The following is a 15,633-nucleotide window of genomic DNA, read 5'->3' on the forward strand; positions in this document are numbered from 1 at the left end:
AAAAAAAAAAAAAAAAAAGAAAATAAGTAAATAAAAGACAGATTGGAGATTTAGCTCCATCATAGAACCCTGACTAGCAAGCACAAGAAAGACCCTGGGTTCAGCCCCCAGCACTAAAACCCACACAACAACACTACAACCCACAAGCACCACACACACAGGCCAGGAGAGTCACAGGATGCACACTAGAGGACTGAAAGCTTATGCTTCTAAGGTCACCCTGGAGGAAGCGGACATGTGGTGTCACCTGGATTTGCATTCCAGAACTAGTTGGCTAGCCTTTGAGTCAGTTTTGCTATGGAGCACTGGGTGTTGCTGGTCAAAGTCTGAATCTCTGTGCTCAGTTTCCTCACTGCAGGGAGCCTGCACACTCCCCACAGGGCCAGGATAAGGCCAAGCACTAGCACAGGCCCAGTAGGAAATGTGTGCTCCCGAAGAGTTGCCTTCTGTAGTCCTTCAACAAGTCATCTCAAAACTCCATACAGTGTATCTAGCTTTGTAAGAAACCGGTGGGAAAATCTGGTAGTAGAGCATACAATGCGAGTGAAAATTAAAGAAGACAGATTAAATAAATATAAAATTACTATGGAAAACTGATACTTTCATAATTCTAAGTGTTTCTCATTTGTACATTTTCTGAGCATGAAAATAATTTTATTACCAACAGTAGACTCTATTGTACTAATGGCCATAGGATGTAAACAAGTTCACTTTACCAGGTTTCAAATGAGTAAGTTAACAGACAGCTTAAAGTCTGCTGGTAGTCTTGAAGTTCAAGGGAATCTGAATGGATGAACCTTAGTAGAGCACACAGTTTTAGTTATTCAAGTCGAAATTCAAAACTCGGAATTCTACTGCTCTTCAGTGATCAGCTTGTCGTGCTCACTTAGAACTTGGAGTTATAATTTTCTCATACACGACATACACTCAACAAAGCCTAGCTCCAAAGAATTACTTTAAAAAGTAAAGGATGTATATAAAAATGACACATTTTTGTGCTTTTATATAAACAATCAACATTTCCTGAATGACTCCGAAGCACACCCCGAGCAGGAACTAAATGCGACTCTGAGACCGAAGAGGCTGGCTGATCCTTCAAATGGACCCAGAATGCGTTTAAGGCCCTCCTCCTGTTCAAACAACTCCTCTTGCTATCGGGCATCAATCCTTGATTCTGTTCCTGTTTCAGTTTTTAGCAGTTTCTTGACAATTACATGCTATCTGTCCTCCTATAACATTGCCGCACATATTAAGACACCCTATTACAGGCCTGGAATAGTGACACATGCCTATACTTCTAGCAGTCAGGAGGTTGAAACACAAAGCTCTTGTACTTAAAAGGCAAAAATAAAAAATGAAAATAAAAAAGACAACTCCTCTGCAAAAAAAGAACAATTACTGGCTAACTGAGTATACAAAACACACGAACAAAATAAACAAGGTCATTTATGCAAGGACTCAAGAACACTTCTTTTCATTGCTTACAGAAAGAAGCCTTATAGAGGAACATATTTTTAAACTTACCTTTTAGTTATCTCTCAAATAGATACTCTGTGATGTCAAAGACTATTGATCTTTGAGAGAGCAAAGTAGCAATCCCAAGAGCTAAGAAGACTATTTAATCCCTTAAATTAAGAAGCTATTTAATTGCTTATGAAGAAATAAAAACCACATCATTCTGAACACAGCACAGATTTGCTTCCTGTGGCTGATGTACCTGGATGCTCTGTTTAAGGAGCTCATGCTCCAGCACATGGGGACTAGCTATGCTGTCTCGTTGTTCCAGATGCCTGACATGTCTCCTTAAATACGTATTAATGACTTACAGGCACAGTCTATAGCTTGTACCTTAAAACACTACCTCAGACTGAATATGCAATGAGTGCTTGATGGATTTTACAGTGCCCTCAAACAAAACCAAAGAACCCACAGCCAAGGGCAACAGCAATCACACAGAGTGAACCCCTTAAAGGGAGGAAGGCTCTACCCTAGCAAACTCTAACATTATAGGGGACGGTTATATTAGTCAAATTAGAAACACATAACAAGAAACATCTGAAAGCTATCACTAGTTAAGAAAGACATCGATTTAGGAAAACACAAATTTCTATTGTACATATTTGAAGTCACATGGAATGTTGGCTCTTATTTTAGATGTTAAGTTTTAACTGAACAAATGAAACAAAGTCTGAAAATCATGTTATAATATCCTAAAAAATCAATTACAATGCCTATTTAAAAACAAAAAATAACACTTTTTTTTTTAAAACACAAACCCTGAAGTATTGTGTTCTCTGAGGACTGTTACCCACCAAACTAGATTAAAGTAAAAATGCATGGAAGAGAAGTTCCTGTCCATAAGTAATTTACATCACTGCCTTTAGGATAATTATCATCTTAGTGGTGTGCTTTGAAGATGAGGGGAGGATTCCCATTTACATGCACAGTTTATTCCCCTTTTGCTTTTGCTCTATTAAGACTCTAAGTCTTTGCTACATTTTAATAAATTTATTTGTTGCCTACACCATGGATTTCAAACTGCTCCCTGTAATATGTTTGATTGGCAAGGGAAGGGAGGGTGGGGGTGGGCGTAGGTGGCAGAAACAAAGTTTGTGGAGCTGAGTGGCATCCTTACACCTACAAGAGTAGAATTGATCTTGAGTAAACAAAGCCATTAAGTTTAGAGATAATAATGTTTCATGAGCAGTGCTGAGCAAGAAATGGTTACTGACAGGTCCCTTAGCTTAATTCTATCTGCTTTCTCTGAGAAAGAAAACTCCCATTTCTTAGATTAAAATAAAGTACTAAGCAAAAATAAGCCCCAGTCTTTTAAAATTATTATTGCACTTACTCATTTATACCCATCCATCCACCCATCTATTCATTTGTACCCATCCATCCACCCATCCACCCACCCATCCCTCTGTGTGTGTATGTGTGTGTGTGTGTGTGTGTGTGTGTGAGTTCATGTGGTTTCAGGTCCAAATGTACTGCACTGCACTCAGATCATTGGGCTTGGTGGCACATACTTTATGGACTAAGCCATCTAGATAGCCCACAGTTTGCTCGTTTGTTTAGAGCCGGTCATAAAAATGTTTGGGGTTAAAGACTATATTGATGTATAAGGCTTATCAGTATATCTCTTTAATTCTTCTGCTTAATCACACTGATTAAGTCACTAGGAAATGTGCAGTAGATGATATATTGTAACCATCTCTCTGTGTATGGTAGATAACTCTAACCCTGGAATCTGAGATGTGGAGGATCATGAGTTCAAGGCCAGGCTAGGTTACAGTTTTACAAAAACCTAACAGCCGGGTACATAATTTAGTGGTACAGTCCTCACATAGCACATTCAAGGCCTTAGGTTTAATTCCCAACACTACAAAACCCACAAACAACCAAAGCTATCTGAGCATATGCTCTAAGGGACAATACAAGAACAACACGAACACAGATCCTAGTAAATCTATGAGAGAAGAGAATATTCCTGACGCTACCGTTAATCACAGCCACACAATTTCATTGGCTTTTCCCCCTATAATGTTTAGTATTAAATAGTAAATGAATGGTAAAATGTAAAATTATACACGGTAGAGAGCAAACTGCAAGAGTAAAAAAAGAATTGTGAAACAAAATCTGCGTTATAATTAAAGATAAGCATCAAGTTTTAAAACTGGTCCAGAGAGAAATCAGCACCACAGTGCAGATCTTGTGAAGGATAGACGTGGACTCTAGGAATCCTTGTTAAAGAGCAAAGAGCATGAAGAACTTCAATTCATCTAGACCTCGAGTTTTTAAAGGCAAAAACATGCTATGTTCTTTTCTGGGCTTTATTTTTAAGTTTTAAATTTAATTACAAACTTACTGTAATTGCCCTCCCCAATTTTCAAGACAATCTTGGCCACAAAACAAAAATACTTATGCAGCACTTACCTTACACCTAAAATAAGACTAGCCTCTCGCCTACTCATTTTCTGCTCGAATCCTCCTTTATAGTAGGATGAAAAGCTCTGCACGGAAAAGAACAAGAAATAATTAGTTCCATGCACGAAGTAGCATGACCTCAATCCCCTCATACTGGTACAGGAAGAGCAATACATTTTACTAGAAATCAACTTGAAATTGCAGGGAAATGCACTACACAATGATCCTTTCATGAAACTCCAACCAAGATGAATGTAAGAAAAAAGTTAACAATGTTTTCAACTTTTCAATGCATTACCTTTTCTCTACTGAGACTTAACTGAAGGATCAGCAAAAGCCAATGTCTTTCCTAAGCAAAGAACTGCTTTTCTCATCGGATAACCTTGACCAGGTCACTTATAGTGACATGGCAGGTATTTGTTTGCCTCTATCATGGATGACAGAGAAAGAAGAATGTGTAACCGACAGGAAAGTCAGAGAGGCTGGGATGCTATGGCCATGGTGGCTGCTGATGTGAGTTAGGAATGAAGACCAGAGCACTAGAGTAGCATCATTTGGCTTTGTTTGGAAGGATTAGCTTGAGGAGTGGAAAAGAACAAGGTTGGAAGTCAGAGACCAGCTGAAGATCATGACTGTGAACTAGCAAGACACTGGGAATAAAGGAAGTTGGTAGCTGAGAATGTGGTGGAAAGTGGCCAGATAGTTGTCGTGTATCTTAAAAGCAAACATTTGCTTGGTGGACTACTATGGGCTATGACAAAAAGAGGAATTGTAAGTGGTGTAGAAGACAAGTTATGTGCTGTCCAGATGCCTTGTTGGACTAAAGGACTCAGATACAGGGCTGTTGCTTGCTGGTCAGCCTGAGCTCTGACCATTTAAGCCCAAAGTCAAGGTCATGCCCTCTTCCTAGAGCAGCCCATATCTGAAGTGACTGAGTGAGGTGTGTGCACCGTGGTTCTCTAGGGTTCAGTCCTTGGATGCAGTTATCCTTACTTCTTCCTAGGTCATGTTTAAGGTCATAGGCCTGTTCTAACCACAGTGAATGGTAGCTGCTGTGGCCCAGCCTTCGTTAAGTCTGCACTGCAACCCAACTTGTTCCTCTACTCTTGTCTTGCTTGGAAGGATGCCTAGTCTAAGACTGTTTCTTAAAGTTATATCCCTCCAAATTTTGCCCCAATCATCTGCTTTTCAGAGAACCCAAACCACACAAATGGCTTCAAGATTTGTGACCTAGAGCTGCCATAAAGATTGAGTGAAGGAACAGTTGTCAGTTGTGGGAAATAGATATCATGAGGATGGTTTCAATGTGTTAAATTTCTAAGTGGACAAGAAGTTGAATCTACAGAAAAGTCCTGAGAGTTCTCGGTGTGATCAGTGCTTGGTGAAGAGAGATTGAGCTAGACTCCCAAAGGTATGTAAGTACAGACTGAGCCTAGAAGTCTGCATCAAAGCTTCAAACAGAAGTAAAAAATGCTAACACTGACCTAGAAAGAAAACTAGAAGCCCAAAATGAGGTAGGGAAAATTGGTTTCAAATGCTTCTGATGGGTAAAAGAGAATGTGATCCAAGAATCAACACCAGGAATTAACAAAGAGAAGGTCAACAGAGAAGCAGAATTGAGTTCCAGCCCAGCCAACTGAGTCAGCTGGGCAGTGTTGCACAGCCGTGATCAAAGCACTTAGAGGGAGAGGCAGGAGAAGCACACACATCACTGCTCCCTCTGGCTACAGAACAACATCCTGTCTCAAACTGGGGAAAAGGAGAGATCAAAAACGAGAGGTGAAGAAATCAGAGCAAGCAAGGGAAAGCAATTATTTTCGGGAGCTCTAAACACAAAGTAGGTGTATGAACTCAGGTTTTAGAGAGAAACATAGGCATATATGATTGCCCACGTATACAATTCTAGACAGAAGCCTGTATTTTCATAAGGAATAATAAGTACCTAGAGTCACTGACTATAATACATACCAAAGATTGATTCCAGAACCCTGATTGTATTGAAATGCTGACATATACAAGTCAGTTACATAAAATGGCAACATACTAGCTGTATATAAACAACCTCATCCTCTTATACACTCCGAATCACCCGTAGGTCCCTAAAACAATGTAAATGTCACATAAATAAGTAGTGGCTATACTGTAATTGTTTAAAGAATGTTGATAAAATTAAAAAAAAAAAAGTATATGTGCTTAGTACAGAAGCAACTTCCCCCTCCATGTTGACATTTGGCTGCAAGTCATGTCAAGGGCTGTCTTTTACCTCATAGATACTGATCCAAAAATCAAACAGCGCATTAGGAGTAACATGACCAATTCCAAGTGCCACATCATTTTCAATCCACTACAGAAGCAAAACACAAGAGACTGTTACACAGGACAGGAGAGCAAACCTCAAGCCTGAGCAGGAGAGAAACTGGGTACTTGACAGAGGAAGGCCAGACAGTCCAAAAGACTCCCAGGAGACCAAAGTCTTTACTAGAATCAAACCTTACTGCTAGACGAGAGCAGGATATTTGAGTTGATTACCACAGGAGCACATTTGTTCTTACTTTGGTTTTAAATCATGCTTAAGGCTGATTAAGTTCTTCTCTACAAAAAAAGGTATTGCTGGAGTCTTCATCTACCTTAGGTTGCTCTGAGACTTTGAGTCAGCATAAGATAAAACAATGTTTCCCAAACTGTCATTCCCTCTATAGTCCCAAGACACTAACCTTAAATGCAAACACTGGTATTTGTGCTATTTTCTTTTTTACTATATAGAAATGGTGCCACAGAAGTTTCCTCAAAATCCAGTGTCTGCAAGAAAGCCATCACACCTTTCTAAAAGAACACTGTTTTGTGGACAGTGATCCCAGCAGGGTCAACAGAGAGAAAAACAGACAAGAGAATGAAAGCTTATGTTGCTTAACTACTAAATTATAGGCACATTTCTTCAGAGAAAATCCTGCCTTCTAAAACCATGAAGTTTAGGTTTTCATATTAGACAATTTTAAAAAGAAATATTTTTATAATATACTAATCTATTATCTTTAAATTACTATTGGTATTATAAGCAGGCACAAAATTATAACTCAGTATCTCTCTCCTCTAATATTAAATAATAACTCAAAGGGTGTCTGAGGCGAGATAAGATATACAACACTGAATTGTTTAGGATATAGAGATAAGATGTGCAGTCCCTTCTTTGAAAATGCTGTGCTCCCATGGAAATGTCCAGATCCATTATCACGATATTATTACAAGTAACAATCATTTGATCAAGTGTGGAGAGAAGATGGTGCTGTCTACTGGAAACACCCTAGAACATGCAAATTTTTATTTTGTGTTATTCTATTCAAGAAGCACACACAAGTAACAACAGGAATCACATTCATTCCTCTCTGAAATTAGGATAATTAGCAGTGTCATGCTACCAAAGGAAAGCTAACACCCCTCAAGCTGAAAAGATCATTAGTCATTCGGTCGGTAACAGGAACAATCCTACAGAAAAGCAGGTGAGTGAAGTGAAGAAATACACTTCATAGAAACTATTAAGAACGATAGAGCCATAGCAGGATAACTTCAAATAAAAAGACAAATCGAAAATTAAAAGCCTCGAAGAAGATAAATGATTCAGGAGTCTATCCCCAAATTAGGAGTAATCAGACATTTGTTGAATAAATTAGTATTCATTTAAACATTTTAAATAACAAACAAAGGGGCAGTAGTTCAAAATAACAGACTGAGTCATTGTGGTGGTTTGAATAGGAGTGGCTCCCATTTTAATGCTTGGCCCATGGGGAGTGCACTACTAGGAGGTGTGGCCTTGTGGGAGGAAGTGTGTCACTGTGGGGGCAGGCTTTGAGGTTTGAAGTGTCACTCCATTTCAGCTGCCTGCAGATCCAGATGTAGAACCCTCAGCTCCTCCAGCATCATGTCTGCCCATACCACTATGTGTCCCACCTTGATGATAATAAACTAAACCTCTAAACTGTAGGCCAGCTCCCCAATGAAATGTTTTCCTTTGTAAGAGTTGCCATGGTTATGGTGTCTCTTTATTGCAAAAGAAACCCTAAGATAATCATAAAGATTCTTTGTCTTCCAGAGTACCTTAGAAATGAGAAAGAAAATATTTTTAATAAGAAAAAAAAAACTGACTTTGAAAATAAGAAATAAGTAGTAAGCTACAAAATTTAAACAAAGGATGATGTCTAAAACATGAAAGACTGCATTTACAGGTGGAAAACCCATCACAGTAGCCCCAAATATCAGGAAAACAGAACAACACACACACACTAGGAAAGAATGAGCTCCTCCTGAAAACCAAGAAAAACCATTCGGTTCAGAGACCATTTATTTTTTAAGTATTGAGGTAAAGGGCAAAAAGAGACCATCACTACACTCTACTAAATTCCAGCCTAAAAGCCCAGAGCCTGCGACTTCCCCCTCTTGACCAAGAAAACAAACAGATACACTGCCATGAAGAAATAAGAACAATGACTGCCACCTTGTCTGGCCTCAGTGGGAGAGGATGAACCAAATCTGGCAGTGACTTGGTGCCAGGGTGAGTTGGTACCCAGGGGTGGCCCCCCATTTTTAGAGAAGGGGAAAGGGGGAAAGGGAAAGGGGGNGGGGGGAGGGGAGGGTAGAGAGGGGGAAGCTGTAATCAGGATGTAAAGTGAATAAATTAATGACAACAACAAGAAGGAACAATGACCTCTCTTGTAGGGCTGAGGGGATGGCTGGTAGTTTTGAACCCGAGGCTCTTGCAGAAGACTCACAGCAGGCAGTGCACATCTGCCCATCTATCCAGCCTTAGGGTCTAACACTAGAGCTTATACCGTCTAGGTAACCTGCACTCATATGTGGACCAATCCACATACATACACATAATTAAAAATAAAATACATTTTACAGCATTTTCCTTATATAAAATTCATATGAATTGAAGATGGCCATTGCTAACCACCAGCCTGGATATGAAATGTAGAAGAAAAAGTCAGGAACAAAAACAAATGAGGTAAACCAGGTAGATACTTCCTTCTAATAAGAATCCTATAAAGACTTAATAGAGGGAAGAAATAATCAAAGAAAACACAATAATCAAAGAAATAATCAAAGAAAAACACAAGTATGACAGAATAAAGCAGTCTTTTCAAATAAGTTACAATTTATTAAGAATTCTAATGAAATGATAAGATGCTAATAATTAAAAAAAAAAAACAAACTAAAATCACCAAACAGTGAAACAAAACTACACAACAGGCTGTCCGGGTGTAAAGATCAGGGGACCAGCAGAAACTCTGGCTCTGACTATTCGGGGACCGGGGAGCAGGCAGTGAGGTTGGGGCCTGGGAACTCTACTTCTGTTACACTGGTAGCTCTAGATCTCAAGCAGCAACGAGTCACAGTCAACCGTGAGGGGCCACACAAACTGTGCCAGTGGAAAAACAATGAACACACCCACCATCCTTGCTCCCAGACGACACTCACTCCAGCTGACCTTCCAACACAGGAAGTTTATTCCAACACGTGAATAAGAGCAGAGGGACTTAAGAACAGGACAGTAACTCTCAAGTGATATAGAGTGTACAGAACAAATAGCAGGAAGCCCACTAGCCTGGGACCATCCCCCTGTGCATGTGAGAGTGACATACAATTACCCTACCTTTTAGTAACTCAACTTGGTTCAAACTTAACACTTATCAAATCCTGTAATGTTGCATTTATGAAGTATGGCATCTGGACTCCTTAGGGGGAAGAGAAGCCATGTGGATACTCCATGTTTCAGTTTCTCTCGAGTGGTTAATATGTAATGAATTATTCTTAAAGACGATGATGAGTAAGCTATTCTAAACAGTTTCCCTACAAACTGTAAGCACGTTTTGTTTTAAAAGAGACGTTAGATTTATTAAAGCATCTCGATGAGGGAAAGGGCAGCAGCAGCAGCAAGCCCCATCACGCCTCCCTCCGTAGGGAAAGCCTCCAGTGTGGGCATGTCAGCTGCCTGGCCTGCTGCAGGCCTCTCCTGAGCAGTGCCATGGTCAAGACATTCTCAAGACCTTTTCCTTCTTTTGCAGCATTAAACAATACATGCTCCATAAAGCTTAAAGGCTTTCTATGTGAGGTGTACATATATTTACAGAAGATCACCAGAACAGAAGCAAGATAGTTTCTAATTTGTTTCCAGTTAGAAGTGACACACATGGAAAGACAAAGCCAACAAATGCTCAAGTGAACCCTGTTAAGAGTTTCCATTTCTGTCACTGTGTCACACCCTTATTACCTAGCACTATTCCCTCTCAACTACCTTCACAGTGAGCTCTGGCTCACTCTGGTCTACCCTCTGAAGATTTGGCAGGACAAAGGACAAGCTAATAGAAAGCATGTCAACCGTCCTTCCCCCTGTTCAAAATCTTACATACTCAGAAACAGAAGAGAGGTGCAGCCATGGTCCTAGGCAGTGCAAGATCTGGGCCCCAGCTTGTTTACTGTCTTCCGTCACCACTGGAATTACACTTGCTGTAAGCACATCCCACCTGGAGACCTCTAGTGCCCTACTGCCCAGAACACACTGGACGCTCAGAGGGTCCATGTCTGGGACAGTACAAGGGATAAAACAAATCCCCCTTCTCCTCTACTATTCTTGTTTCTTACCCTGGTTTGGAATTCTTAAGGATACTTGATAATTTTGGAAATCTTCATGTTTTAAATTGCTTATCTCCACTAAAATGTAAAAATGTAAGCTCATAGAGAGAAGTATCTTTGGTCTATGAGTACATGCCCCTGCCTACAGTGTCTGCCATGTAGCAGACACACAGTGAATGCTAACCAGTACTAATGCTAAAATATCTACCAGTGCTAGTCAAATCAAATGTAAATGGGAAAGAGAAAACAAAGCTACAAACTATAAACTCTATAAACTACATTCATATTTCAGAAAATTTCTTGAAGTTCTTTTGAACATGGGCTGAACTGCTTGTCATTTTGTCATCTTTGAAGGGGCTGTCATCAACTAAGCCCCATGGGCTTGTAATGTCTTTGCTAAAACAACTCAACTCGTCCACTCTCAAATTTCTACAAACCAAGTCTATCTAATCCTGATCTGGTTCTAATTTCTGTAAGCCAATGTTTACATTGCAGTGATTCAATGAATCCTCATGGTATAGTCTTCAGTGATCACAAACTGCAATTCACATTGTATCAATTTTTAAGAAAAAAAATTATTTATTTATTGTGCATTGTTGTTATTGTCTGTGTACGGGGGTTAGATGCCCTGCAAACTGAGTTACAGACAGTTGTGAGATGCCATGTAGGTGCTGGTGAACCTGAGTCCTCCGGAAGAGCGACTAGGCCCTAACCACCAAGCCTTCTCTCCAGCTCCCAACACACGATAGTTGTTTAATACCCATTTTCATTCATTCTGTTCTTCTAAGTTTCTAAGAATATCTAGAATTCTGTTAAATGAATGTATAGCCCTATAGGATTTTGTGGTTGGAATTTTGCAATTTTATGTTCGAGATGGTCAAGTGCAGTGATACAGGGTATCAAGATGAAATACACTCCACATAAGCTCTACTAGGGCAGAGGTTTTGTCTGTTTTATTCGGCTGTTCTTCTCACCTCCAGGCACAGGGACTGGCAAGTAGTGGGCCCTCACTAAACGTTTAGTGAGTAAATAAACAGTCATTAGAAGGGAAAGAGATGGCAGGTGTGGTGGCACATGCCCACAATCTCAATACTTGGTGTGCGAGGCTGGCAGATCAAGAGCTCAAAGTCAACACTGATTACATAGTGAGATGCTATCTCACAAAACAAAAACCCATAGAGGCTAGGAGTTGTGGCACCTGTCTACAGCCAGCCACTCGGGAGATGGGAAAAGGAGGAGCAAAGACCTCAGGCCAGCCTGGGCTACATGAGAGCCTCCTTCAAAAAGTCTATCCAACACTAGCTAGAGTCTAATAGTCATCAAAACCAGAATTCCAAGTTCCTACGTAAAAATCGTATGACTAAGAAAGTTAACACCATAAACTAGACAGTCTCATAAATGATGTTGAGGGAATCAAATGTCTCCTTCTTCCCAACTTCCAGGTGGGAAGCCTCAGCCACGCTCGGAGCTGCTGGGAGTTGCTCTGCAGCAGACAAGCGACCATCAAAAGGGCCTCCTAATGACAGCCTTGTGAACTTACTGGGGAGGAAATCTTCCTTGCTGTTGCAGTGATTACTTGTTCTAGAGGTTTCCAGATTTGAAATGCGTAGCGACCTAAACAGTAAGTAGAACAAATACAAATATAATCTTCATAATCAATGTCAGTCATTACTTTTACGGCACTTATCATATATAATTTATTGATAGTTTATCTTATAAATGCTATTTCAAATGAGTATTCAAATTTTATCAAAAAGACCTATTATTTTTCAAATTTGTAATTTACTAAACAGACAGACTTTCAAACTTGTAATTTTCTAAACAGACTTTGACTTTAATATTATCATAGCTAACACACATATCAAGTTCTAGCGCATGATAATAGAATTAGTTTTCAGTGTTTATATGTATATTATTTTATACTTATACAGTTGCAGATTATAATAATATCTTAATATTCCTTCCACAATAAACTGAACAGAACAAATCACTGTTTGTAACAGATACTTATGATACTACATAATTAATGACATTGCCATTTTGATGATCACATTGAAGTACACAGCAAGCAAACACTTGGGCAGACACAGGGTATAGGAAAGCACTTAACAGAGTGACCTGGAGGGTAAGAAAGCAACCACTTCCAAAGGAACTGGGAAGCTATGAAGCCAGTTCCTAAGTAACTGATTATCCATTTGTCTCACTCTGGATGTTACTTTCTCTAAAATCTTATTTTAATTTTCCTTTTTTGGTTTTTAAATGTTTAATTCTTATTTAAAAATCACCAGATTCCAATGATTTCTCATCCATAAAACTTAGCATCACTTTTAGCTCCAAGGTACTGAAAAGAGTTTGGAAATTATCTCCAAGGTGATCAAAAGATTATAATTATTATTATGTTATACTTCAGATTATAATTACTACTGAACATGAAAGTTAAAATGGTTCAGTTTATTTAACCATGAATTTACATTTTTACATGTACATACTGGAGTAAATGTTTCTAATTTGATTACTAGAAAGTGGTCCAGTCAAATTACTAAGAAGTAAACTTGGATTAGGAAATGTAAAACCAAATAGAAAACATGTGCTTATATTATACTTAGAGAAATAGTAAGAAACTCTGCAAGAGGAAGTGTTAGTTGTTAAATCAAAATTGCTAAACTGCTCTTTGTCAGAGATTTCCTAACAATCAACCAAAGATGCAAAATTTAATACGAGTTCCTGTTCTAAAAATATATCTGAGTTTTTGGAAGAAGGCCTAAACTCTGACTTCAATGTCCTTTGTTGAGTGTCCTAATAGTCCCTTGTGTTGACAAGTGAGGCTCTGCAGCAATACAGATCCTAAGTCATTCCGAATACCATCAGAAGGCACACTTTCTACTTGTGCCCTTCCCACTGGTCTTGCTAGGAAACCATGTAAGATTCCACAAACCTAAATTCTAATACCAGCCAGAATCTCATTTGCAAATTAAAAATTCCAGAGGGAAAATTAATCAACCTGGATCTTCCAAGACAGCTTACCACTTTACTCCATATATAAACTATCACTTTCAAATTCTCTCAAAGTTCCTGAAAATCACAACCAGGCACACCAACTAAACTCCTGCCTTAGTGACAAGGAAAGACAAAGACTTCAGGAAGTGAGATCTGAAGGCTCATTTCAACACACACTAGAAAATCTAGTTGCAACAAATGGAAGAATACCTTTTCCTAGGTTCTTATACTCGGTCTTATTTGGCTCTGGGCAAGTTCTGCTACTCTAATTTGTAACATGAATTTTTTCTGTGTAAAATGTACACACAAGTTCTTGTCATTGTCTGAAAGGAAAGCAAATACGATAAATCCTTTTTCTAAATTAATAAGAAAAGCTCACAGTTGAATTTATAATTACGCCTACCCTATAATAGTACTAAAATGGATTAATGTTTATGACAACTTTCAGGATTCCTTTAAAAACATTACCTTTTTCTCATCAAAGCTCAGAAGTAGTTAACTATAGTAGAAAATCGATGCATATCCCTGCTGGCAAAAAGATCTAAAGGGCATTGTTAATTTTAAGTTCTGATTGTTTTTAATGAGAACTGTGTAAAATTAAATACTGTATAGAACCAAATAAAACTCTATCATTTTGTATTGGATCTTAACTGTATTAACATTGAATGTAATGTAGCTTTATCCAAAGAAAAAATACAATTAACATTATCAAATCCATAGAACTTAGAAACAAAAATTTAAATAACATGATGTAATGGTTATTTTTTTTTTTAAGTATATGCAGTATTTTGGCAGAACTTTATTTTCTCTAGCAGTTCATACCCTCCCAATCCAAATTTTAAAATTCAAAATTAAGAGTTAACTTTATCTAACATGTTACAGCTTAACATTTAAAACATCATGCTAGGGTCGGGATCTGGAAGGAGATGGGGAGGTGAATACAATCAAAACACGTAATGGTTAATTTTAATTGTCACCTTGACACAGTCTAAAAATCACCTGAGAAGAGTGTTTCAATAAAGGGACATCTTAGCTCAGGTTGGCTTATGGACATGTTTGTAGAATGTCTTCATTATGTTCACTAGTGTGGGAAGACTGCCCACTATGGGTGGTACCATTCCCTAGACAGAGAATCCTGACCTGAGAAAGGGTGGAGAAAGACTGCTGATGACAAACATGCATGCAATAATTCTCTTTCTGTTTTGATGAAATGTGACTAGCTGATTTAAGTTTTACCTTGATTTCCATGATATAATAACTGTATCTGGAATTGTGAGCTAAAAAAAAACCTCTTTCTCCCCCAAGTTGTTTATCAAGGTATTTTAACAAAGCAACAGCAAACAAAACTAACACAAGAAAATTTTATCAGGTTAACATTTAGTGAAGGAATAGCTATGTAATTTAAAGTTGTAAGTTAATAATTGAGTAAGTATTCTTAACATTTAAAAACACTTTTTCTAATAAGATAATTGTGGTGGTGAACTAAATTCACCCAAATTTATAAACAAAAAGCTATATAAAAAATAAAGAAATAAAAAAGAACAAACTATATCAAGAGTTACAAGATTACTAAGTAGTCAAGGAACAGCTATATTCTTCAGAAGAAATACCTTGAAATGTTTAAGTCCATATAAATGTGAGAGTATAAAGGAACCTCCATTGTATTAAAGATTTTAGGGCCAGAGAGATGGCTAGAGGGTAAAAGTACTTGTTCAAGGCTGACAACCCAAGTTCCATCCTGGAACCTCTATAGTAAAAGAGAACTGACTCCCTAAAGTTGTCAAAAGCCGTTTATGTGCTCCTGCCCAATTTGTGTATATGTATACATCATACATATACATAAACACATTATCAGTTAATAGCAAGAAGAAAAACATAATTTTTAAATTATTTTTAAATTTTACTTTATTATTTATTTAAGTATATTTGTGGGCAGGTATTTGCAAAAGCCAAAAGCCAAAAGCCAAAAAAAAAAAAAAAAAAAAGAAAAGAAAAAAGAGTTGGCTCCTCTGGAGGTGAGTAGGTGCTAGGAACTGAACTCTGGTTTTCTGGGAGAACAAGCAGCAAGTGCTTCAAAGT

At 38.3% G+C, this 15,633-nt stretch overlaps 1 protein-coding gene across 1 annotated transcript in view; it reads right to left on the reverse strand.

Annotated features, from left to right (window-relative positions):
* Dnajc15 (DnaJ heat shock protein family (Hsp40) member C15) overlaps positions 1-15,633 on the reverse strand; it is a 55,858-nt gene that overhangs the window by 19,960 nt on the left and 20,265 nt on the right. The window contains exons 3-4 of the mRNA XM_021203921.2: positions 12,098-12,171; positions 3,937-4,013 (exon numbers count right to left, since the gene is read on the reverse strand). Coding sequence (XP_021059580.1) covers positions 3,937-4,013; positions 12,098-12,171 — 151 coding nt within the window. The remainder of the gene's footprint in view (positions 1-3,936; positions 4,014-12,097; positions 12,172-15,633) is intronic.

Source organism: Mus pahari, chromosome 8 (assembly GCF_900095145.1).
Source record: "Mus pahari chromosome 8, PAHARI_EIJ_v1.1, whole genome shotgun sequence".
NCBI classification, from domain to species: domain Eukaryota; kingdom Metazoa; phylum Chordata; class Mammalia; order Rodentia; family Muridae; genus Mus; species Mus pahari.